Source organism: Alternaria metachromatica, assembly GCF_023757995.1.
Source record: "Alternaria metachromatica strain BMP 0045 chromosome Unknown scaffold_8, whole genome shotgun sequence".
NCBI classification, from domain to species: Eukaryota; Fungi; Ascomycota; class Dothideomycetes; order Pleosporales; family Pleosporaceae; genus Alternaria; species Alternaria metachromatica.
Window position 1 is genome coordinate 802451 of NW_026055499.1, and position 24906 is coordinate 827356.

General features: G+C 52.3%; 10 protein-coding genes across 10 annotated transcripts; 8 read left to right on the forward strand and 2 right to left on the reverse strand.

Annotated features, from left to right (window-relative positions):
- Positions 1–772: 772 nt before the first annotated feature.
- On the forward strand, positions 773–3216 carry J4E83_004704 (uncharacterized protein; the record flags this gene model as incomplete). The annotated part of the gene is made up of 2 exons (XM_049331630.1): positions 773–2365; positions 2431–3216. 2 exons carry the CDS (start codon positions 773–775, stop codon positions 3214–3216), a joined length of 2379 nt encoding a protein of 792 aa, XP_049189404.1.
- A 132-nt stretch (positions 3217–3348) lies between these two features.
- On the forward strand, positions 3349–5777 carry J4E83_004705 (uncharacterized protein; the record flags this gene model as incomplete). The annotated part of the gene is made up of 2 exons (XM_049331631.1): positions 3349–3356; positions 3611–5777. 2 exons carry the CDS (start codon positions 3349–3351, stop codon positions 5775–5777), a joined length of 2175 nt encoding a protein of 724 aa, XP_049189405.1.
- Positions 5778–6144: 367 nt separating this feature from the next.
- Positions 6145–7213, forward strand: J4E83_004706 (uncharacterized protein; the record flags this gene model as incomplete). The annotated part of the gene is made up of 3 exons (XM_049331632.1): positions 6145–6193; positions 6359–6669; positions 6794–7213. The coding sequence occupies 3 exons, from the start codon at positions 6145–6147 to the stop codon at positions 7211–7213; spliced, it is 780 nt and encodes a 259-aa protein (XP_049189406.1).
- Positions 7214–8965: 1752 nt separating this feature from the next.
- Positions 8966–10144, reverse strand: J4E83_004707 (uncharacterized protein; the record flags this gene model as incomplete). Its single annotated transcript, XM_049331633.1, has 3 exons — positions 8966–9767; positions 9823–10084; positions 10132–10144. The coding sequence occupies 3 exons, from the start codon at positions 10142–10144 to the stop codon at positions 8966–8968; spliced, it is 1077 nt and encodes a 358-aa protein (XP_049189407.1).
- A 598-nt stretch (positions 10145–10742) lies between these two features.
- Positions 10743–12133, forward strand: J4E83_004708 (uncharacterized protein; the record flags this gene model as incomplete). Its single annotated transcript, XM_049331634.1, has 3 exons — positions 10743–10847; positions 10897–11105; positions 11155–12133. 3 exons carry the CDS (start codon positions 10743–10745, stop codon positions 12131–12133), a joined length of 1293 nt encoding a protein of 430 aa, XP_049189408.1.
- Positions 12134–12649: 516 nt separating this feature from the next.
- J4E83_004709 (uncharacterized protein) lies at positions 12650–13524 on the forward strand (the record flags this gene model as incomplete). Its single annotated transcript, XM_049331635.1, has 2 exons — positions 12650–12654; positions 12687–13524. The coding sequence occupies 2 exons, from the start codon at positions 12650–12652 to the stop codon at positions 13522–13524; spliced, it is 843 nt and encodes a 280-aa protein (XP_049189409.1).
- Positions 13525–14296: 772 nt separating this feature from the next.
- Positions 14297–17148, forward strand: J4E83_004710 (uncharacterized protein; the record flags this gene model as incomplete). The annotated part of the gene is made up of 2 exons (XM_049331636.1): positions 14297–14895; positions 16782–17148. The coding sequence occupies 2 exons, from the start codon at positions 14297–14299 to the stop codon at positions 17146–17148; spliced, it is 966 nt and encodes a 321-aa protein (XP_049189410.1).
- Positions 17149–18103: 955 nt separating this feature from the next.
- On the forward strand, positions 18104–18964 carry J4E83_004711 (uncharacterized protein; the record flags this gene model as incomplete). The annotated part of the gene is made up of 2 exons (XM_049331637.1): positions 18104–18619; positions 18680–18964. The coding sequence occupies 2 exons, from the start codon at positions 18104–18106 to the stop codon at positions 18962–18964; spliced, it is 801 nt and encodes a 266-aa protein (XP_049189411.1).
- A 784-nt stretch (positions 18965–19748) lies between these two features.
- Positions 19749–20669, forward strand: J4E83_004712 (uncharacterized protein; the record flags this gene model as incomplete). Its single annotated transcript, XM_049331638.1, has 2 exons — positions 19749–20285; positions 20379–20669. The coding sequence occupies 2 exons, from the start codon at positions 19749–19751 to the stop codon at positions 20667–20669; spliced, it is 828 nt and encodes a 275-aa protein (XP_049189412.1).
- A 155-nt stretch (positions 20670–20824) lies between these two features.
- On the reverse strand, positions 20825–23688 carry FOX2 (bifunctional hydroxyacyl-CoA dehydrogenase/enoyl-CoA hydratase fox2; the record flags this gene model as incomplete). The annotated part of the gene is made up of 4 exons (XM_049331639.1): positions 20825–21612; positions 21663–23090; positions 23140–23476; positions 23527–23688. The coding sequence occupies 4 exons, from the start codon at positions 23686–23688 to the stop codon at positions 20825–20827; spliced, it is 2715 nt and encodes a 904-aa protein (XP_049189413.1).
- Positions 23689–24906: the final 1218 nt, after the last annotated feature.

The window sequence follows — 24906 nt, forward strand, 5'->3', positions numbered from 1 at the left end:
GGCTTGACATAGAGTGATACCAATAAATAATTGTAATTCGCGGCCAATCGGACCTCTTCGTGATCGTGATGCTGGGACGCCTTCGCCGGAAGAGGCCGCGTGGGGTGATGGCTAAGAAGAACATGTCACAGTAGTCGTACGGTGACCGTGGCGCAGGCAATGTCTCGCCATCTTGGCCATTGTTGGCATGCAGCTACCGCCGATTCAAGCAACGAAAAGGTTGTCCGATGCCAGGAACGTGCCGGTGGCCGGTGTTGGAGTTCGCCAGACGATCCTTCGAGGCTCGGGCTGATCGGCGGAGTGGTGTGACCCCACTTGACGGACCGGGGAGCTCTTTTCTTTTGGAGCTCCCACGTCATATGCGCGCGACGCCGCGACCCATGCTCCGACTCCCATCACCTTATCGCCAGTTTGAGTAATACCATCAACTGTTGCCTATGATACATAAACACCACGTAGAGGTCATCTAATCACCAACTAATCGTATTACCTCTGCTACTCACAACCACCCAGGACTCGGCAAAGCTACCCCTCCAACCACCGTTGAGACCTGAATCTTCCCAACACGTAGGGACCCGCTTCTTCTCGGCGTCTTAACTTTTCCAACTAGACAGGTGAATCCACATTGACCTCATACTGACCCACGGCCAAATATCTCTTCGGACCTTCGCATCCAGCTGCGACTACCTCCAGCCTCCACTTACTACCTCAACTTCAACCTACACCTCCCACCCCGCCTAATACCCCAATCAACAACACCTAGACTCACAACATGGCGCCCACCGAGATCCCGCCGCCCCTCGATGGCAAGAAGAGGCGCATTGGAGTCATGACGAGCGGAGGTGACGCGCCCGGCATGAACGGAGCGGTACGCGCTGTCGTGCGTATGGCGATTCACAACAACTGCGAGGCCTTCGCTATATACGAGGGTTACGACGGTCTGGTCAAGGGCGGAGACATGATCAAGGAGATGCACTGGGAAGACGTCAGAGGCTTCCTCTCAGAAGGTGGTACCCTCATTGGCACAGCCCGATGCATGGAGTTCATGCAGCGCGAAGGCCGCCGGACGGCCGCGAAGAACATGATCATCAAGGGCATCGATGCGCTGATTATCTGCGGTGGTGACGGATCTCTCACAGGTGCTGACAAGTTCCGCGCGGAGTGGCCGGAGCTGCTGAAGGAGCTGGTGGAAGAGAAGCAGCTCACACAGGAGCAGGTCGAGCCCTTCAAGCACCTGAACATTGTCGGTCTCGTCGGCTCCATTGACAACGACCTTTCCATGACCGATGCCACCATTGGCTGCTACACCTCGCTCGGACGTATCTGCGAAGCCATTGACTCGGTCGACACCACCGCCGTCAGCCATCAGCGTGCTTTCGTTATCGAGGTTATGGGTCGACACTGTGGTTGGCTCGCACTCAGTGCCGGTGTCGCAACAGGCGCCGACTTCGTCTTCACACCCGAGAACCCACCGAGCGAAGGCTGGCAGGAGCAGATGTGCAAACAGATCAAGAAGCAGAGACAAATGGGCAAGCGGAAGACCATTGTCGTGGTTGCCGAGGGCGCCATCGATCGCAACCTGAACAAGATCACTTCAGAACAGGTCAAGGACATTCTGGCGAAGGAGGCAAAGCTCGACACACGAGTGACAACTCTTGGACACGTCCAGCGTGGAGGTACGCCCTGCGCCTACGACCGTATGCTTGCGACACTCCAAGGTGTTGAAGCTGTCAAGGCGGTGTTGGAGGCTACTCCCGACACACCCAGCCCGGTCATCTGTATGCAAGAGAACAAGATTGTCCGACGGCCGCTCCTCGAGGCTGTTGCACAAACCAAGGAAGTCGCTGTAGCCATCGAGAACAAGAACTTCTCAAGGGCTATGCAGCTCCGTGACACCGAGTTCGAGCAACAATACCAAGCCTACCAAATCACCACAGCACAAGATCAGCCAGACCTACTATTACCAGAGAACAAGCGCATGCGCGTTGGTATCATCCACGTAGGTGCCCCAGCCGGAGGTATGAACGCAGCGACCCGTGCTGCGGTGGCACACTGCATTGCCCGTGGCCACACACCAGTCGCGCTCCACAATGGTTTCCCTGGCATAATCCGCCACCACTCTGATGAGCCAGTGGGCGCGGTGCGCGACATCAAGTGGATCGACGCTGAGACCTGGGCCTCCAAGGGTGGATCTGAGATCGGAACGAACCGTGGGCTCCCTAGTGAGGATCTCGAGACTGTTGCGTTCGTCTTCAAGAAGTTCAACATCCAGTCCCTGTTCGTTGTTGGTGGTTTCGAAGCATTCACAGCTGTCTCGGAGCTGAGGAAAGCACGCGAGTACTACAAGTCTTTCAAGATTCCTATGGTAAGTGCATCTCCTGATAACGTTATTTCAATTCCAAGATGAGTAGTATGCTAACTCGACTTTAGGTCATTATTCCTGCCACCATCTCGAACAACGTCCCCGGAACAGAGTACTCCATCGGTTCAGATACCTGCCTGAACGCCCTCATTCAATACTCCGATGCCTGCCGTCAATCGGCATCAGCATCTCGTCGCCGTGTCTTCGTTATCGAGACTCAAGGTGGTGAATCAGGCTACATCGCAACTGTCGCTGGTCTCAGTATCGGAGCTATGGGCGTATACACTCCCGAAGAAGGCATCAGCCTCAAGATGCTCGACCGCGACATTGACCACCTCCGCGAGGTCTTCAAGAAGGACAAGGGTATCAGCAGATCTGGTAAGGTAATCCTAGTCAACGAGAAGGCATCCAAGACCTACAACGTGCAAATCATCGCCCAAATGATCGCGGAAGCCGGTCAAGGCAAATTCGAGTCCCGTCACGGAGTACCCGGCCACTTCCAACAAGGCACTATCCCCTCCCCCATGGACCGCGTCCGAGCCGTCAGATTCGCAATCAAGGCCATGCAACATCTGGAGAACTACGCCGGCATGGACCCCGACGAGATCGAAGACGACTCCATGTCCATCAGCGTCATCGGTATCAAGGGCAGCAAGCTCCTGTTTTCGCCCATGGAGCAAGTGGAGAAGAGAGAGACGGAGTGGCACCGTCGCCGCCCCAAGCATGAGTTCTGGATGGCGCTCAAGGAGACGGTTGATACGTTGAGTGGCAGGCCTCAGGCGCCTGTTAACCCGGACGATATCGCTACGTTGGCTGGACGGCCGAGGGCTACGAGCAAGGCTTATGGGTATTAAGGTGTGGGGCCGAGGGTTTTAGGGATTGTGGCGACGGAGTTATGATTATGAAGTATTTGTAGATAGATGGATATGGCTTTCCCATGATAATGACTTTGGAATGACAAACGATTAACACTCATCACCAGTACCATGGAACGGTTCGCTTAAACAATGGTTTGCCGGGGTTCGTAGGGATGGTCGAATCCATACCTAGGTACTCAACCATGGTAGCCAAGTATGACTCTACTGTGAAGACAGTACTAGGGAACATCTTTTTCCTCCAAGGCTTCTGCATTCACGATCCAAGACCACGGACATTCACCAAATCGCGGCTGAGCTGAACTTCCATTCGCACACTTGAACCGGAATTGACGCCGAACTATTTCAGCACACCACCCCCTAACTACTCTAGCTGCGGTAAGCTCCCAACTGCAGCAGTACGAGTCACGATGAGCGAATTCCAGTACGGGCTCAAGGATAAGTTCCTCACCAAGGAGGAACTCTACGAATTTCGTTTCCTCACAACTGTACTGGCCTGGACGAATCCTCTTAAGAAGAAGGCCACGGTCAGTACGAATACTACCGATTCCGGGCATTCAAATAACAAGCTATACCCGTTCGCAGAGAAGCTTACCAACTTGTTGGTCCGTGATGTGGAAGTTGTCGCCGTGACAGCATCAGACGCAGGAGAGATTCTGTTCCAAACAGTGTGCGATGACAGCGGCGTATTGCTCACAGAAGATGACACTGCCTCTGAAGCGGAAGAAGAGAGCGAGCCAGATCCTGCAGCGGCTGTTGGGTATGTGCAGAGCCTCTGCAATGAACAGCGAAGCAAGACGTTGGACGAGCAAGAGCATCACCCTGCCCTACAAGTCCATATTCCATTGACTACTGCCGATGATATGGGAGACTCAATCGGCTGTTGGTTGCTTTCCAAGACAGAGAGACATCTGGAAGGAGTGACGCATCCCCGGACAACTGTCAGTTTCTCTCAGCATGCAGCCAATCTCGTGCACTTGATCAAGGCAACCTACGAACAAACATCAAAGGGTACAGCTGCATTGGCCAGAGACCAGTTACGTAACTACGTGCTCTTGACCTCGACCGCCAAGATAGCTTCGCGCATCCAGAAAGGCAGCAAAGACCGCAACTTTTACGACTATCTAAGCAAGCCTGGCAGTGACCTTGATGACTTCATGCTGCAGGAAGGTTACCACTTCAGGTCATTGCTTCTGGGTGACGCCCGCGATGTTCTCTACTCAAACTTTACCGAAATCCAGCGGAAAGTGATCGTTGCAACGATCAAGTTTCTGGAACGTCGGTCATCCGCCAATGCAGACAAACTGCCCTGCCGTACTCAAGAGGCACTGGAGAATACCCGAAAAATCATCAAACCACTCACCCAGTTCAAGGACCTCCTGAACACCGGCGAATCGATTGTCTACAACCAACATACTGCTAGTCTTTTGCAGGACATTCTTAGTGCTGTGCTCGACAATTTAGTTGCCTGCTTCGAGTGGCTCGCAGCTGCATTGCGAGAATCACAATTGTTCAAGATCAGCAATTACGACGCACTTCCAGGAAGTCCCGCAAGCGACGAGATTGCACTCGCAGGTCACTATCTCGATCATCTTTCGAAACAAGCAGGTGACTGGCTTGATGTTTTGACATGGTTCAAGAAGACGCTCCGCAAGTACTTGTATACAAACCTAGGGCTTTTGCGAAAGGTTCATATGATAAAGAATGCAACGAAGACCGGCGACATTGCTCAAGATACCGAAGGCCTCCCTGGATCCTCGACCCCACTTGAAAAGCAACAAACGATCGACCCCGAGTTCGAGCAGCTCGACTCTCTTGCCGAGAGGCAGCAGTGGGAGCACGCAGCCATGGCATGGCTGGATCTGATATGTTTACACTGGACAGCGATCCTGGATCTCCAGAGTGAAGGCAGACAGGCACCCCGCAACAAAGTCCTCAGGACTTACTGGCAGCAAGCGAAGTTCCAACACTTTGAAACTCGTCAAGAGCACCCGGACAGGAGATTGATCATAAAGGGTCATCTGGAGAACTTCACATTGCTATCTGGAGAGAAGCTCACAACGGACGAATGCCAAAAGATCAGAACATGGCTGCTAAGAAATGGCACTGGCTACTCCGCCAAGTTTGAGAACGAAAAAGCAGAAGCTACAAACTTCACCGGTACCTACCACTGCGAAACAGTCCTACTGAGTCTTGCCTTACTAGCCAAGAAGCGGGCTGATATCCTAGACGTCGATATCAATTGCGCGTCTGCACCACTAAGCAAGGCTCACCTGCAGCTCCCTGGTAAAACAACTACGGATGCACTAAAGGGTAAGATGAGCGCCCTACCAGTATCGCAGAAGTGCTGTCCTGCTTGTTATGCGCTGGTCGAATACTTCATTGAGAATGTAAACCCAGCTCTGGTATACCCCGGCAAGCATGAGGTATGGTCAGCGGCAGCACTTCCACCGTGGATTCCAAGGGAAGCGGGTCAGGTAGTTCTGAGCGCTGCCCGGAAGGCACTACGATGTCGGTTTGACAGCATACTGCGAGGCTGAGCTTGAGTCTTGTATAAAGCGCGATGGGCGTGTTGTATCGTAGAGGTAGTATAGACTAGCAAGAATTAATACGATTGTAATAGCTTGGGTCTTGTTTGCTAGAGTGTTGGTTGTGGTGTCACAATATTGTAGGTGTCACGGTACTGGAAGCTATCGCAGTACTGGAGTTGTCGCAGTAGTGTAGCTGTCGCAGTATTGTAAGCTGTCGCACTTTTGCAGGTGTCGGAGTAATGTAGTTGTCGCAGTGTTGTAGTTGCTGGCAGTGTCTGGCAAGAAGCTGACTAATATGACGTACCCCTCCAACACGAGCATAACCTTTCCGATCCGTCCCGACATATGAACTTAACCCACCCAAACAACAGTCAAGATGAGCGAGTCCAAGGAAATGGTCGTTATACTCACGGGAGCTTCTCGAGGTATGTATTGTCCATGGCTTAGCTTGCTATTCTGGTCAAGCATGCATTACACTTCCGTAGTCTGCAACCCTCCCAGACGTGTGACAAAACCCGTACACGACACTCATCTTCAACATCAACAAGCGTTTTCCCACCGAGAACTTCCTCACTAACCCACCCTCACAGGCATCGGCCAAGCGATAGCCCACCACCTCCTCTCCCGCAACCACAAAGTCGTCCTCGTCTCACGGACTGAATCTGCCCTGTCCGCCCTCCAATCCCAATATGGCAACGAGAAAGTAGCTGTACTCGCAGGAGATATGGCGGATGCATCACTGCCGCAGAAAGCGGTCGACCTGGCGAATGAGCGATGGGGACGCATTGATTCGCTGATTGTAAACCACGGCACGTTGGATCCAGTGAAGAAGGTCGCCGACAGTAGTGCTGAGGAGTGGAGGAAGGGGTTTGATGTTAATGTTTTTAGTGCGGTTGGCATGGTAAGTCGAAGTCTCGTTCTGTTCTGTTCATTTCTCCTGCTATCGACGATACTTACTCGGATTTTCAACATCAACATTACTTATCCTGGTCTCATGCAATAGACTAACTCCCTGCTCTATCTAGGTACAAGCCGCCCTTCCCTCCCTGCGCAAAACCTCCGGCACAATCCTCCTTACCTCTTCTGGCGCTGCAACATCCGCCTACCAAGGCTGGGGTTGCTACGGCGCGGGTAAAGCCGTCTTGAACCACCTTGCTCTCACGCTCTCCGTCGAAGAGCCTTCCATTACTACCATCTCGATCCGTCCTGGCGTTGTAGACACAGAGATGCAGCGAGAGATCCGCGAAGTGCACCACGAGCGCATGAGCGAGAAGGACCGGACCAAGTTCAGTGGATTGAAGAAAGAAGGTGGATTGTTGAAGCCCGAGCAGCCGGGGTATGTTATGGCGAGGTTGGCTGTGGCGAAGGGGGAGGATGTTAAGGGGTTCAATGGACAGTTTTTGAGCTGGAATGATGAGAGTTTGGGAGCTTTTCAGCAGGATTAGTTGGTGACTTTTCGTTAGTTACATAGTGATTATCGTCACAATCAGTACACTTCTTCTAGCCTCAGCCAGACTCATCTTCCTCTTCCTCTTCCTCTCGATCTTCATACCGAAAGTGCTTGGCCGCTCTCGGAAACAAGGTCCCCTCCCTTTCTATATGCTCGATAATCTCCCTTTTCCACTCCAACTTAGGCGTCCACACGCTAACAATGTGATCAAGACTGAACACCCATCTCAGCATATCTGTTTGCTCAAGTGCCCTTGTATAATGCCAGTATAGATGCACTTCCGCTCCTGCAGCTTGGAAAGCAGTCCAAAGAGGAACTAGGATGCGGAATAGCAAGTCCCATTGCTTCAGTCGGATCTCGGTCTGGATGAATGTGATGTTGAGTTTGAAGTCTTTCTTCCGGCGAATACCTTCAGTGAGTTGCGTGAAAGCTTTGCTGAGTTTTTTTTCATCGATCGTCCAGGGTAGCCACACTTCAGATCGCTCCTGTGTAAGATATAGATCCATTGCCCTCAGATGCTCTGCGGGTAGTACACCAAGTTTAAACGCATCTTCGTGCAGTATGGTATGCATTTGTTCAGGACATCTGACCAGGAAAGCGTGTTCATGGTGCGCAGAAATGCGGTAGTACGCCTCCAGGGCCTCTCGGGCCGTGTCCAGGTCGACGTATGCAGGGTTTATGACGATGGGCTTGGTGTCACGCGGAGTACGGCCAATCTTGGGATGCATGTGAGCTGTCGTCCATCTAAAACCGTGTCCGATAGTAGGACTCGGAGACATATAGCATGATGCCAGTCGGTGATAGTTGTCATCCCAGATGTAGTCGTATATCAAATCACGCAGTTCCCGTGGTAGGCAGGCTTGCATCTTAGTAGCGAGGCAAAGACAAGATATCTGCGCATGTGTTTGAGCGACTTGATCGAATGAGCTGCCGCCGATTGATTAGTAAATTGATAAGAACACGACATGGTGTTGACATCGCGTACCCTCCTCTGGACAAGCCCTGGGCGCGCATTGCTTCCCTTTTCAGCCCTTGTAGCCTCCCGTTCTCGCTTTCGTACTCCCACTTGCTGTCTGCGCGTTATTACCGACATATGCTCCGCACTGAACTTACTGACGATGTATGCTTGCTCATAGCCGCTACGATTCTTCTCCTTCCCTTTTCCCTCTTTCCTATGTCGCTGAGCGCCTGGAGATAGCTTTCTATCATCTCGTAGCGCATGACATGCTGGGATAACCGCCTTTCTGCAGCGGCCAGTTCTATCTGCAAGCCAGCCTCGCGCCTTTGTAAAAAAGCTTGTCGTTGTGTAGCCATGACGTCGGTTACGTGGTTGTAACGTAACATCGTGCAAAACACCGAAGTTTGAGTTGCGACACCTGAGAAGCTGGAACGCTAGTCCTAAAAGGGCGAGGTTCCGTTGCTAGTACACGAAAGACCTCGGGAGCGTATTTCCAAAGGTAATTACACAAACGCCCAATCCCAGAGGTGCAGCATCGCCCGGGGTGGTTGTTTTGATAACGGGACCTCGCAAAAGATGCTCTTTTGACCGCGGCATCGGGGCATATGCGGTGGCATCAGCCGCATGATAGTCAGCACTAGCTCGCTGGCTAGTTCCAAGGTTATACGAGGCGCATTATCTTGCAGACGTAATCAATCTGAACCATGTACACTGCAGATAGGGAAAGATCATGGGCGTTGAGTGAGAACAGAGAAATGTGCATCAAAATTAACTACATAAAATGGTTCCTCATAGCTTCGACTTAGATACGATCATAGAGTTGCCAATGTTCAACCACTTGACAGCATCTGTGACGAGCTCATCCACAATCTCCCTCGCGTTCTTCCTCTCGTTAACAACGGCAGCGACCTTGCCCATTAGGAACGGCCGCGCGTTGTCCATAGTCTCGTCGTCGAGGTCGTCGCCCATCTTCTCGAGATCATGCTCGACAGGCAATATGCCCTTGGCAGTAAGATCCTTGATCTCTTGTTGCCTGTTCTCCTCCCAGTTCTGGACGTATGGGTTGGTGCGGATGCGGAGTGGGCGTCCGGTGAAGATGATGGTGCGGATGTTGTCGTCCCAGCCAGCTGTGCGGACGGCTTCTTGGTGGGCCTTGGGCGCACCGGCTTCCTCGGAGAGAACGAAGCGTGTTCCGACCCAGACACCGGTGGCACCGAATGTGAGCATCGCAGCGAGCGACTGGCCGTTGTAGATACCGCCGGCAGCTACGATTTGTACCTGCTCGCCGGTCAAAGGCGACTTGTGGCCCTCGACCATCTTGACCGCTGCTGGGATGAAGATGGATGTGGGAACGTCGCCAGTGTGTCCTCCGCCCTCGCCTCCTTGTGCGCAGATGATGTCGACGCCTATATCGAGGCACTTCTTGATGTGCTTGGGGTGGCCGATCATGTTCATGTAAAGGATTCCGTGCTTGTGTAGCTTCTCGACGACGGCCTTGGGTGGGACACCGACGGCGGAGACGAATAGTTTGGCGCCGGAGTCGATGATGATGTCGACGAGCTCGTTCAGCTTGCCCTTGGTGTAGTCGTAGCTATATGCCGTTAGTCGCGTGCCTTCTGGCATGTCATGGATCGCCCTGTACGTACTTGGTCTTGCGCGCGCTGCCTCCAACCTGGGGAAGGAGCAGGTCGATGCCGAATGGCGCGTTCTTGTCGTTCAGGTATCCCTTCAACTCGGCGATCTGCTCGCGGAGCATGTCGGGTGTGTATCCGACACCGCCGATGACACCAAGACCTCCAGCGTTGGTGACGGCGGCGGCGAGCTTGGGTCCAGCAGCCACGTTCATGCCCGCAAGCATGACGGGGTGCTGGATCTTCAGCAGGTCGGTAAGCTTGGTGCGGATTTGCTCTGAGGTTTGTCAGCTGGGCACATGTGAATGAGGCGTGGATGCGTACGTGGAGAAGCCATGATGACGGTATGGAGGTTTGCGGTTGAGAGAGGGAAGATGCGAGGTATTTCAACAGCAAGAAAGGAAGACGAGTGGATCGAGGATTCGGGCGAATTCTTAAGGTTTGAGGAGTCGGGCCCTTTCTTATGGTTGAGGAGTCCTGGTCGACTCTCTGTAAGCCGTGAGCCGAGGCACGACGCATGTCTCACGCGGAGAGCGCTAACCGCTTATCGTCTAGTGGCATCCGGGGAAGGCTGTCGGCATCGCGCGCCTGCCTCTGTCTGTCCCACCGCGTCACATGCTAACATGTTCACTAATGCATCCAGATGTTTAGCCACGCTCAGGGCGGCCCCATCACGGTGTCCACGCCGTGTAGCGCTCTCAGTTGATGCCATTCACAGCAAAGTCTCTAATCGATCGAATTTTCACTCGTCACCCACTCAACGCCAGGAGTGTGATGCACCCTCCGACTCTCGCGTTCCGCGCGAGCCTCCATCGCAAGATGTGCGGAAAGTTTTTTCTTATAAACCAGTCTACCATAAGAAGGAACTTGCCGTCGTTGCTTTGGGGAGCAACATGGGCGACAGAGCGGCCATGATTGAACGTGCATGCAGAGAGATGGAGTCAAGTGGAAAAATAAAGATCGTACGAACCAGTAGTTTGTGGGAGAGCAAAGCCATGTACGTACTCGATCAGGACAACTTCGTCAATGGTGCCTGTCAGGTATGCTATATAATGTCTCTTCTTCCAAACGTCAAATTTACGCAAACAGATAGAAACTAGTCTGTCACCAATCGAACTCTTAGACGCGCTTCAGAAAGTTGAGAATGACATGGGCCGCGTTAAAGTCATCGACAAAGGACCCAGAAATATTGATTTGGATATTTTACTTCATGGAAACGAGAAAAGTTCCAGCGAAAGACTTACGATCCCGCATGCGTTGATGTTCGAGAGGCAGTTCGTTCTACGCCCTCTTGTTGAGTAAGATAATCATCTATCTGGCCAGTGAAACAGTGCTGATCCTCTCTAGACTTTTGCGCAATCAGCGTGAAGATTACCCATTCTCGAATCAAATTAAACGCCATTTCAAAAGACTCCTTAAATCAGAGGTGCCGCTGGTGCCGCTGACGCCACTTGGACCAGATCTATCCCCAATATCGTCTTCTCGAATAGCGAATAACACGAGGATCATGTCTATCCTGAATGTCACACCGGACTCATTCTCCGATGGCGGCCAAAACTACAATATCGATGAAGCAACCCTAGCGAACATCATTCGCGAACACATCTCGGCCGGAGCCACAATCATCGATGTAGGCGGACAGTCAACACGACCCGGTGCCGTCCAGGTCTCCGCGGAAGAAGAGCTAGCACGTGTTCTCCCAGCTGTAAAGCTGATCCGCTCAATGCCAGAGGCAAACAACATCGCAATCAGCGTCGACACATACCGCGGCAGCGTCGCCGAAGCCGCCATCAACGCCGGCGCAAACATGATCAACGACGTCAGTGCAGGTGCCATGGACGACACGATGCTTCCCACCATGGGAAAACTTGGCTGCACAGTATGTCTCATGCACATGCGCGGCACGCCGGAAACCATGACCAGTCCTGAAATGACATCCTACCCCCACGGCATCATAGAGACCGTAGGCCGCGAACTCGTCGAGCGCGTTATTGCTGCGGAACATGCGGGTGTCAGGCGCTGGCGTATCGTTCTCGATCCTGGTATTGGCTTTGCGAAGACAAAGGAACATAATCTTGAACTCCTTCGCCGACAGGATGAGTTGATGAGGTATCCGGGTCTAGAAGGCATTCCTTGGCTTGTGGGCACGAGTCGGAAGAAGTTTATCGGCGATATTACGGGGGTCCAGGACGCGAAAGATAGGGTCTGGGGGACTGCTGTTGGGGTGGCAGCGGCCATCAGGGGTGGTGCGCATATTTTGAGGGTCCATGATGTTAAGGAGATGGCGCAGGTTGCAAAGATGGCGGATGCGCTGTGGCGCACGTGAACATGACGCGACGCGACAGTCTTCCAACGATGTTCGCTCTCGTCCTCATTTAGTGGGAGGTCTCAGGCGTCATTTGTGTTGTTGGTTCCGCTCCACGCGGTAGCGCTCCGGTTGGTTCCGAGTCCTTCATGAGCGTGGTTGTCGACTCGGTTCCACAAAACCTAAACCAAACAAAGAATACGTAGAAGGAAAACCTGTAACCTCGAACAACATCCCACTTCTCTTTACCATCAACAACGAACATGGCGAATCTACGTGAGCTCCATCAAGAACTGCGACGCGTACAGGACCGAGTATTTCAGTAGGTGGTTACCGTACCAAGTCGCTGCCTGTTTTGACTAATTCTCACAGGATCAAACGTCGTCAGAACGAGTGAGCACGTTCATACTAGACGCTGTCAAAGACATGAAGGAAGCTAACGGTCGACTCAAGTGAACTATGGATGGCAAGTAGCTACTCTTGGAGTCACGATGATTGGAACGAGTGGAAAGCGTGAGTTCTTATGATTCCGAGAAGATGCAGTTTCACGGTGAGCGATAGCTTACAGACACAGTCTGAATGAAGAACTGGAAGCATCGTACGAATCACACTCAAAAGCCTGGAACAAACTTTACTATGCCAGAATGCACGACCGGCTACCGCGCGAGATCCGAGATATGATCAATGCTGAATTCTGGGATGAAAACTACTTGACATGCGGAGAAGGCTATGAGGTAGCCATGAAGGCTAATGACGAACCCACACTTCGCCATATATCGTTACCTCATCGTATCCTGCGCATCTCCCACGTCGTCCTACCAGAGTACGTAGGAGATGCAGCTGCAAAAGAGAACGTCCAGATGTGGTACGAGGCCTACGGAGCCATGACCTGCTCCCGCGACTGGCTCGCACTCGGCCGCCGCAACATAAGGGAAGATCTCACAAGAGCTATATGCAAAGATACATTCGGAGTGGGCTTGGATCCTGCCACTGCTCTCCGAAAATTGACCATCGAAGTCTCCGACACCTCTCTCGTGCTAGACCACGAGCAATCCGACTTCAAAGATGCTACCTCACGTCAAGACGCATTCAACCTGCTTCATCGCATCAAGAAGAAGAGAGGGTTCAAGCTCGAGATCAATATTCGCCACGATTGCATCCGTCTCAAGATGTGGCCCGAAATCCTTGGCCTCCTGCAACCCATCGTTAAGGTATTTGAGCAGGAAGGAGCCCACGTTCGTGTTTTGTCTAGTTATGACCCTCACCGCACGAATTGCATGGATGAGAGCCCGGGGGTTGGCACCGAGATGGAACACCTGATCAGGACATACGATCCGGTGACTTGGGAGCAGAGTGTGAAGCAGGAAATGATCGATTATTTCGAGGGGGTGAGACAGTTGCAACTCATCTGAATGGTAATATCTGACAAGTGATTTAGATCGATGATGAGTATCTCAGACCGTACCATCGCTACTATCGTAGTGAAGAAGATAATCCAGGCTCTGATCCTGATGTCGCTGCCTGGAAACGTTATGTTGGGCCCTCTGGTGTGCGCGGAACGGGAGGATGATCAAGCTCGTTTGGGGGGAAAGATGGCAGCTGTCACTGCGTGGATGCCATGTCAATCTAACTCTTTTAAACCACATGCAAATGTACCAGTTTGGCACATGAGGCGTTCAATGATCGTGAGGCCACCCATGAAGCACGCATAAGTGGGGCAAGCCGCGAATTTAGCGCGACTTCTACTTGCGAACATGATGATGCTCTACAATTCACGACGTCCAAATGAGAAAAAACGCTTTTGACTCAGACTGTCATCTTCTCTCCTTTCGCGCGATACCACCACCATGAGAAGTTTATACGACTTGGAGCAAGATGTGCGCGACACGTGTAATAGACTGTTCATGTTCGTATCTCCATCCTCATACACTGCTGCCTGGACTTCAGAGAAACTGACCTGCCTAACTAGCCTGAAACGCGCGAAAGCTGCTGCAGAGAAGAGGGAGCGTACAGCAGCAAAACATGAGTGGCTATCAGCAGCGGAGAAGAAGACGGAAGTGCAGATGTAAGTGGTCGCCAGCTCTACCCAATTTTATTTGTCGCTGACGTTGCTTGATACATAGCGAGATTGATACATCCTGTGAGCAGTTATCAAGAACTTGGAACATGTTATGCTCTGCTAGGATGCAAGAGCGATTGCCTGTCGAGATTCGCGAGATGATATATGCACAGATCTGGAATGTGGAGTATCTCAACTCCACAAGACAGCCAAGTCAGCAGTCTAGCTCTCTTGGTCACACCGATCCAAGGTGCCAGACACATGTTGTTCTGCCCGACTTCATGGGCAAAGAGACAGCACTGGAGATGGTGCAAGCATGGTACGAAGCCGCAGCTACAGTCACACCAGACACCTTCACAATCCCCGATACCCGGGAGTTGATCCAACAAACCGTGTGTGAAGATCGCTTCAAAGTCGGTCTAGATCCAGCAACCGTTCTTCGGACTCTCACCATCGATTTCGACGAGACCACGTCTAGGCTCGCTAGTCCGTATTGTAAGTGGCCAAACGCGGCTACACGGCGGAAGACTTTCGATCTTCTCCACCGGATCAAGAAGAAGACTGGATTTCGACTCAACTTTCGTATATGCACTCCTAAGTTCCGATTGAAGTGTTGGCCCGACTTCCTCGATCTCATGCAACCTATAGTCAAGACATTGGAGAACGAGGGCGCTATCGTCGACGTCCAGGCTATACATTGCAGTCGGGGCCCTCATCCGATGCCGTATGTCTATGTGGACCTCAACAAAATCGTCAGAGGCTATGATCCAAACACGTGGAAGCAGGGTGTTTTCAAATATCTTGATTCGGTAATACTGGCCCTCGCATCATCTCATCTTCATGCAAGTACGGCGCTGACAAGCAGAGTAGATATGTTTCTGTCGCATTAGACATCAGGACAGACATTATCGAGGGGAGGACGAGCCGGATTACAATCCAGACGATGGGCAGGAGGATTATTGGAACTGGGATTTGCTCGAAGACACAGGCTTGCGACCTTCTGATTTTGATAGAGGGTTGTCGAGACAGAATTGTGGTTGCGATGGCTCCGGGAGACGCAGGTCGTTTGAGTCTGGCTTGTAAGTGGTACGCAAACAAAGCTGTAGGCTGCAGGGAAGTCCCAGAAAGGAAGGCGGGGACGGAAACGTTAATGGATAGGTGCGGAGTCTTCTTCGGTAGTTGCAGCTCGCTGCGCTTCAGGGTTGTTGCTGAGACAAGGGATCGGAATGTTCCGAGGCTGCCGCTGTGCCGCAGGCCCGCAGTCGATAAACATGCAGTAATCCCAACTCTTAACTTCTTGACCCCCTCCCCCGAGGGCCGTACGTCTCACACTCCCCACGCTTCCCACAGTGTGAGCTCATCGCCATATACAGCCGCAACAATGGATACAGACCTGGAATCAGCGCTCGACTGTCTGCGCGAGTGAGACGGACTATTCGGCCCCACTTCGCTCTTGTGCTAACGAGCTGGCAGCATCAAGCGGAAGGACCTCGATGCTCAGAAAGAGTATGTGAATTCCAGAAATTCTCCAATCTCTAAAACTGTACTAAAAACTGCGTCAGGGTCAACTCAGTCAAAGATGAAATCGTAGCTACTAATGCAAAGCTCGATGCGTTACAGAAACAACGCAAAGAGATGACGAAAAAGAAGATTGATGCGCTTCTCCGGTAAGTGCATAGAGCTCGGAAACTTGAGATCATCCCCAGCTTAATGTAGTTCTACCCACCAGGAATCTTCCGTCAGCTATCCGGCGGTACTCTGCAGCCTGGAGTCTTCCATTCTTCGAGATGTTCCAACAACGTCTACCCCGCGAGCTCCGAGATATGGTCTATGCGCACATCTGGGACAGTAAAACTCTGGCCGATACAAACAGAAGTATGATACCCATCATGGACTCTCGTTGCCGGAGTTTGCGGCAAGACTGCAAGAAAGCCATGACGACGTTCGTCGAATCGGATGCGATTGACGGCTGCCATCACAACCTGGCACCATACTTTATAAAGCCAGTTTTCGTCGGGCAAGACTCTGCCCTTGAAATGATCGAAGCTTGGTATAGTCGCTTGGCTCGCGGCAACGACTACTATGCAATGGGAATACATGTGACTGACATACCGTCTTTCCTTCATCAAGACAAATTTCATGTTGGTCTGAAGCCTGCAGCTATTTTGCGAAGGCTAGCTGTCGTTTTGAACGCTGACTCAACAATCGCGATCCTCGAAGAAGAATCAGACGGCGAGCATGTTTATAAGCTCCACTTCAAAAGGCTTCTGTCCATCGAGAAGAAAAGGGACTTTACGCTGACTCTTCGGGTCCTCCAAAAATACATTAGGCTCAACGTTTGGCAGCGGATCTTCGACACATTTAGGGATACAGTTGTCAACTTTGAGAAAGAGGGAGGTCGTGTGCGGGTCCAGTTCGTGTACGACAGCTTCTACCCACGTCGAGTACCGAAGTATGATATGCTCCCCGCTCTGAGACATCCAGAATCCAACTGGCGAGAGGATGCAGTACGCTTCTTTGACAATGTAAGATCTTCCCGTCATCCATATCCTACTCACTTCATCTGACCATATGCGTGAACCAGGTTACACGTCTGTGCGACATACACAGGGCTTATCGTATCGAAAACAACGACGATTATGACCCCACTTCACGTCCCGAAGATGGCGATACTCCTTACGGGACGGATGAAGACATCTACAGCGATGAAGGCGATAGCGATGACAGTGTTGAAAGGTATCGCCATGATGGTCGAGGAAATTATCCAGGTGCAGTGTCTTCGCCACGTCAGTACGGAAGTGACCTCATACAATGGAAGAACGACTTGCTAGAGGATCTCGAAATGGAAGAAAGTGAGGCAATCAAAGACATGTACGAATACTGGGAGAGCTTCGACGCGCCCAGCTGGGTGGGTGCCTCCTCTGAGTCTGAGCACTTAGATGGACCTGGGTACGACCCAGATTCAGGTTCCGATTGAGAAGGCCGGAATAGCATCACGTGATTACTTATCTCACTCGGGTTTACTACCCTTACTAGTTAGCTCCTCAGCCATTTCAATACATATGATGCTCCATAAATCTCTCGCAACCATCAGACGTTCGTGAACACTGACATATACCATGTTGTATGGATGATATACTGCGGCCATCTTAATAGTGCAGGGATTCGGATCTTCGGAATGCTAGCCGGTCCGATGCCACTAGAGCGCGAGCGCCTATCCACCGTGCCACCTCATATTCCTAGCAACAAGACTTCAACCCCCAAGGTTCATCCGCATTGATCACGCCACCCAAAAACAGCCATGGAGAGAGCAGCTATGATCGATTGGAAGCTATCGGCTGAGTCCGCAGTGCAGCGGCTTCGCGCGTAGGTCTTTGGGCCCTGTCAGCACCTCATGTCGGATCAGTTCTAACCTAGTTGCAGCATCAAGGGTATGGAATTAGACGCGAACGATACGTACGCAAAGCTCCTAGAGCTTGACTGGTGCACCTTGTGCTAAAACCTCCCAGAATTCGTACAGCTACGCGAACTATCTCAGCATTGAGAAGGCAGATCAAAGCATTAAAAATCGAAGAAGCAAGAGCGCGACAACGTAAGAGAGACGTTCGGCGCGAGTAAGTCTTGATCTCTCTGAACTCGAGCAAAGACCTCATACAAGACTCCAACACAGACACCTTCCGTTAGCTCTCTCGGCGTTCACCGCCTCATGGAGTCGCCCCTTCTTTGAGCAAATGCAACGGCGTTTGCCTCGTGAAGTTCGCGACATTGTATACGCATACGTCTGGGACGACAAGACACTGAAAGATACTCGTATAACATATCATCCTAAGTGGAATTGCACTGGGGGCGACATAGATTGCGACACTTTAGTAAAAACGCATCACCCGGGAACAGTGGACAGCTGCCCTAAACATGGACAAATTCCTTACTTTATGAGACCTGGATTCGTAGGGGATGCATCGGCCTTGGAGATTGTCGAATCCTGGTACAAGTCGATCTCAAGAGTAAAACCCGACATATGGGAATTACGAACCACAGACGAACTCGACTACGTTATCCGTGGCGACGCCTTCTCTGTCGGTTTGGATACTACAACTGTTGTGCGCAAGTTGACACTCAGGCTTACTACCGACGGATTCCTAAGGAACAAGGGCAAGGACACCAGCGAATCGAAACGAACTGTCGACGCGCTGCTCCAGATAAAGAATAAGGCGAATTTCAAACTAAGACTGCGGTTGGAGCAGTCATACCTCCAACTGAATCCCTGGTTCACCGTCTTCGACATCTTCCGACCCATGATTGAGAAATTTGAGGAAGAAGGCGCGGACGTAAGGCTGCTTCTTGTCTACGCCCAAGATCTTATACCGAAATTGGTGTTCAACATGCTCCCCGCGTTGAAAAATCCCGAATCCAACTGGAGAGAGGAAGCCGCTCGTCACTTCGATAGTGTAAGCACACTAATTCTACATCGCTCGCTGCCTCACACATAGTGACTTACGAATATATAGGATTCCCGCGTACGCGAGCACCACAAACACTACCGCATCGAAAACGACGCAGACTACGACCCGCGGGAACTTAAGAGCAGGGACTACAGCGAGGATGACTGGGAGTCAGACGATTACCTAGGCTATGAAGAAACTGACTCTGACCGCGATGAATATGGCAAATCGGTTTCTCCGGAACCTCCATGGACTCCTTATGAGCCGCCACGGTATTATGGAACTATGTTTAGAGAGGATCAGATTGAAGAGGGGTATGAGCTGGATAGCGCGAGTGAGGGGGATGACTAGAAGGCAGGAGGCTTGTCAATTTGTTAGAATGGGCAGCATTGCTCGTAAAGCTTTAGTATCTTACAAGAGCTGCGTTTACTATATATATATACCTTCTGAAGATACGAGGAAATAGACATTATCTAGCCTGATTGTGATCACCGGCAGGTGATAGCCTGCTAAATACTGATAGATACAACATCGTAACAATTATAACGCATGTCAGCTAACGAAGTAGCGCAGAGATTCCCGACGTCATGTCGTCGGAACGCTAGCTGTTCCTACGCCACTAGAGCGCCTTTCCACTTCGTGTATCCAGCCACCGTGCGTCAACTTCCACATTGCGCTGACCCTGATCAGGCTGTCTAAGTCCAGCCACGGAGACGGCAATGGCCGATGATCCAAAGCCACTGGAGGAGCTCAGCCCACGGACGCGCATCCGACGTGAAGACGAAAGATTGCGTCAAAAGTAAGCTCTAAAAGCTCAGTAGATCGTGACATTGATCTGATATGGCGTCTGCCAAATAGATACCGTCCCTTGGTGAAAGCGATATGCCGTGTCTGCGCAACATGGAACCTTGCTTTTTGCGAACAAATGCAAGCGCGCCTCCCCTTGGAACTGCGCAACATGGTGTACAAGCATATATGGGACGCGCCTACACTTCAATCAACACAAGGTTCGATGGCCTACCTGGTCCACCGCCGGTGTAGAGGCGCACGTAGAGGCAAGGAAGAAGAATGCCAAAAGGTGGCCTCGACGTACGAGCCAGGCACAAGATACACCTGCTACCTGCATCCCTGCTACATGCATACCTGGACCCCTTTCTTCGTCAGGCCGGGATACGTGGGCCAGGAAACAGCTCGAGAGGTTGTGGAGGCGTGGTACAAAATCATCGGTACATGGTGGCCTAAGGTGTGGAATATAGGGGACCTTATTGAGCTTCAGCACATTATACGCAGGGATGTGTTTTTCGTTGGCCTAGATCCGTCAAAGTTCCTTCGCACTCTGACGCTTGACCTCCATACTGAGAATCTCTTCACGAGTCGTGACGGCGAGTCGACTCAGGATTGCATCGACTCGCTCCTTAGCATCAAGCGCAAAACCGACTTCAAATTGATCATACAATTGAGGCAGAGGAACATCAGCTTCAACTCATGGTCTACAGCTTTCGATGCGCTCTGGCATGTGGTCACTGTGTTTGAGGCCGAGGGCGCACACGTCGAAGCTACTTTTACCTACGACAAGGAAAGTCTCTGTCCGAAGATTACCTGGGACTTACTTTCCGCGCTGAAGAGTGGTAATGATGACTGGCGCGTAGAAGCAGAACGTTATCTGAACTCCGTAAGTGCTCATCTTCATCACTGTCATCATCTTCACACACACACACACACACACACACACACACACACTAACACGACTCTTCAATCCAAACAGGACAGCCGGCTTCGCTCACGACACAAGGTCTACCATCAAGCTAGCAACATAGCGGACGTCGAACATTCCGACGAGTCAGAGTACGATCCTAATGATGAAGTCGAGCCCGAGAAAGACGATCTACGCGATAACAGCGACTTCTACATGGACAGTTTCATCAACAGTCTTCCAGATTTGGGTCGGGGAGACCCTTTTTATGGGACCTATCTTGAGCCGAGTGACTTCAAGCCTCCTCCTCCTCCCAAAATACGCCGGCCGGTGTGGGAAAACTATATACGGTGGAACGAATAGGGGCCTTGTGCGGAATAAACGGTGGTCATGGTGAGGGCTTCTAAGTCGAACGCATATTCTGGAAGATGGACTCATGACATAAACACTACATATATACAACAAGGCATCAACACCCGTCAACACCTATAAACCTCCCCTTCTTAAATCCTCCACATCTACAACTTACTCCCACCCCCCATCAGTTCCGCACCAGCCCCACTAATAGCCAGCTTACCCGTCTCCTTAACCTTAGTCTGGAACAGCACGGTATTACCCACCTTCCACATCTCGGTAATAAGTGTCTGACCAGGCAGCACAACACCCGCAAACCTGACCTTGATGTTCTTGAACGGACCATACGTCTGCAGAACGTGCTTGCCTGAGATACCAAAGCTGCACAGGCCGTGCAGAATGGGTGTGGGGAAGCCGCCAGCTTTGCTGAACTGGGGGTCGATGTGTAGGGGGTTGAGGTCGCCGGAGAGACGGTAGATAGCAGCTTGCTCCTCGGTTGTGCGTTCCTCGACGACGGTGTCGGGGGCGCGCTCCGGTGCCTTGTGGATCTTCGTTGCGGCGCCGCGGTCAGCACCCTTCTTCTGGCCGCCGAAGTTGCCAGAGCCGCGGATGAAGACTGTGCTTTCGTTGTAGAAGATTTCCTCGCCCGTCTTTGCGTCCTTGGTTACGCTTCCGTATACGACGAGCCCTGCGGCGCCCTTGTCTACGACCTCGACTAGCTTGGGTACGGCGACGAGCTTGGCTTCGGTGGGGATGGGGAACTTTCGGATTTCGAGGAATTGCTCGCCGTGGAGGAGCATGCGCGGGTCGAAGTTGGGGACGATTTCGTCGAAGGAGAAGGGGGGTTCGGCGTTGAAGGGGGGCACGACACCGAAGGTGGGGATGACTTGGAAGTTCTCGTCGCCTTCGTAGACGAAGGGCAGGTCGGTGCGCTTGGCGCCAATTCCGAGATCTGGGGATAGTGTTAGTTGTAGTTACTCATACCGAATGAAGCTGACTTACTGTAAAGAATGACATCCCTCTCGGTGTACTCGAAGGGTGTGCCTTCAGCCTTAGCGGCCAAGGCCTTCTTCTGAGCCTCGAGGACCTCCTCGTTGCTCTTGGTGGGCTTCTTCTCCTTCTTGCTCTTCTTGCTCGTGTTCTCCATGTTGGCCATGATAGACTTGAGACCGCTAGCGTTGTCGAAGGGGTGGTCGGCACGGCCGTCGTCGAAGTTGGTAATGCGTTCCCATTGGGAGAGAACAGCCTCGGGAGTGAGCTTGACGTCCACGGGGAAACCGTGTCCGCCAGAGCGTTGCCACCTGGTCGCCGCAAACCAGCCAGAACCCATCTCGTATAGGCCACCTGTTGGCTCGGGAGCCTTGTCGGAAACGAGAAGAATGACGAGAGGAGCGTTATAATCGGGCTTGAGGGCCTGTACAACCTCTTCAGGAAAGATGCTGCGGGTCATCTGAGTGCCGGCGTTGGGAGCAACGGTGTTGACGAAGATGTTGTTCTTCTTGCCCTCAAGAGCGAGGGACTTCGAGAAACCGAGGATACCGCACTTCGCTGAAGCGTAGTTTGCCTGGCCGAAGTTGCCGTAGATACCACTGGTAGAGGTGGTGTTGAGGATGCGGCCGTACTTCTGCTTGAGCATGTAAGGCCAGGCGGCCTTAGTGCAGGAGTAGGTACCGAACAGGTGAACCTTGTGGATGATGTCCCACTGCTCGTCGGTCATGTTGGCAAACGCCTTGTCGCGCAAGATACCAGCGTTGTTGATCAGGATGTCGATGCGGCCATATGTCTCAATGGCGGTCTTGACGACAGACTCGCCGTCCTGAACATCGCCCTTGTTGCCGACAGCCTCTCCACCGAGCTTCTGAATCTCCTGGACGGTGTTGTCGGGGTTCACAAGATCGTTCACGACAACCTTGGCACCACGCTTCGCCAACTGCAAGCAGTAGATGCGACCGAGACCAGCACCTCCACCAGTGACAAGAGCGACCTTGCCCTTGAAGTCAAGAGGCTCGCCCTTGGGGTTGGGCGGCAGCTGGTTGGCATGCTCGAGGAGCTCAAGCGCGTTCGCCGGGCCTTGTGGGTGTTCAGCCTTGGAGAAGTCGACAATATCCTTCCACTTGGCTGGAACAGCTTCGGGTGTGAGGGTCTCGTCGGCCTTGAACAGAGCACCAGAGGCTCGCTCCCATCGTAGCTTGGCGACGTGACCCGCGCCGGCCTCGAAGATAGCGCCAGTCTCAGTGGACGACTTGTGTGTAAGGACAGCGACGAGCGGGACAATCCACTCAGGCTTCATCTTCTCCAAAACATCCGGAGGCATGACGGTCTCGGTCATTCGGCTGGCGGCGATCGGGGCGACGACGTTGCAGAGGATGTTGTACTTCAAGCCCTCCTTTGCGAGTGTCTCGGTGAAACCGACAAGAGCGAGCTTGGCAGCTGTGGAAGTTAGTAGACATTCATCTCTTCACAAAACGCATGTGCATACCAGAGTAGTTTGTCTGTCCGAAAGATCCGAAAAGACCGGCAGCAGACGCAGTGCTGATCACCCTTCCGTACTTCTGTTTCCTGAAGTATGGCCACGCGGCATGCGCGCACTTGTAAGCTCCAAGGACGTGGACCCGGTAGATCAGATCCCAGTCTGCCTGCTTCATGTTCTTGAAGCTGACATCGCGCAAGATACCCGCATTGTTTATGAGGATATCAATGCGACCGAATGTGTCGATAGCAGTCTTGATGATGGACTCTCCGTTCTCGACCGAATCGTAGTTGGCGACCGCCTTTCCGCCAGCGGAGCGGATGGTGTCAACGACCTTGTCTGCGGCCTGTCGGGTGAATTAGCTATGAAGGAGGATCTGTGAATGGGATGACATACCGCTGAGCCCGCGCCCTCGCCCTTGAAGCTGCCACCCAAGTCGTTCACAACGACGTTCGCGCCGCGACTGCCGTAGAAGACAGCGTACTCGCGACCGAGACCACCACCCGCGCCCGTGACGACAACGGTCTGGCCGTCATATCGCAGCTCCTGCGCAGCCATGATGTGTTTTCTGTGCTGTTCGAAGAGGCTACCCCTTCGTTGTTTCGCGGAAAGAAGTTGCGCTTGAGGAATCTCCTATGCAAGCAAGCAACAAAGGTATTTGTAAAGTCGAATGGGTATCAGCAAAGATCCCACGATAGAAAGGTGTATGATTTGGAAAGTGTGAGGATGAGAGGATAGGTGGCTGGATGCGTGGAGGATGGCTCAAAAGTAAGGTCGTTCGCGATCTGACCCGGTCGTGTCTCATGAAAGCAGCCGAGCTGTTGATGATGACGAGTTACCTCGGTCCCGACGGCAGTTGGTCATGTGTGGGGATTGCGCACCGTGCACCTCACGCTTTCACATGTCCGCGTCTTGCTCCCCATTATCAGCTGGACGAGTCCGGGGTATCACATGATAGTGATTAGAAAGTGCGCAATCTCACACTCGCATATCCAGAGCGTGCAGTCTTGGCTGGAGAAGTTCGATGAGATGATGATTCTTGAGCGCATGTGGGGCTGCGAAATGCGCCGCGTGAGGCCCGAACACGTATCGTACGCGTCCTAAATATCGCGATTTCGTGGTGCATTGGAAACGGAACAGATGCGATGGCGGATGTGTCTTTCCATCACAGCTGTACCATGCACTGAAAGTGACGGCTCCTTCTTCTTGGTCATGTCACCAAAAGATGGGCGTCCTACCCGAACAATGCATCGAATGAAGCACTAGCAACAGTTGTATATCCAGTACAGAGGAGCTCGTAGACTTCTTCGTGCTGCGTGATGGCGTTCTGATCAACTTCCATCTACTAAACGTCGCTGAATCAAATAATGTAGAGCCTGCCCAGGTGCTGTTGAACCTTGGTCTTATTCGAGGCTTGTTATTCAAGCGCAGCAAGCCCGTGGTCAAATACCCACACGCCAGGCCCAAACCTTATCACCCGACTAAGCACAGTCGACATCATCGATCCTTTGCAAACACGATTCTCCTCCAGGATCATTGCAACCCACTCAACATCTGCACTATGCCGAAGGCAACGCGGATCCAGACCCTCATCGTCACCGCTTGTTGCCGGCCATTTGCTCGCTCGCTCAAAGTCAAGGCCGAGGGACTCCACAGCGCTTTCGTACATGAGCGTCCTGGGTACCATTCTTGCTACGCTGGCTCCCATCATGCGCGGTTCGGCCCGTTGACGGACTTGACCGCCGTAGGTATTCGCGTACCTACCTTACCGAGCGT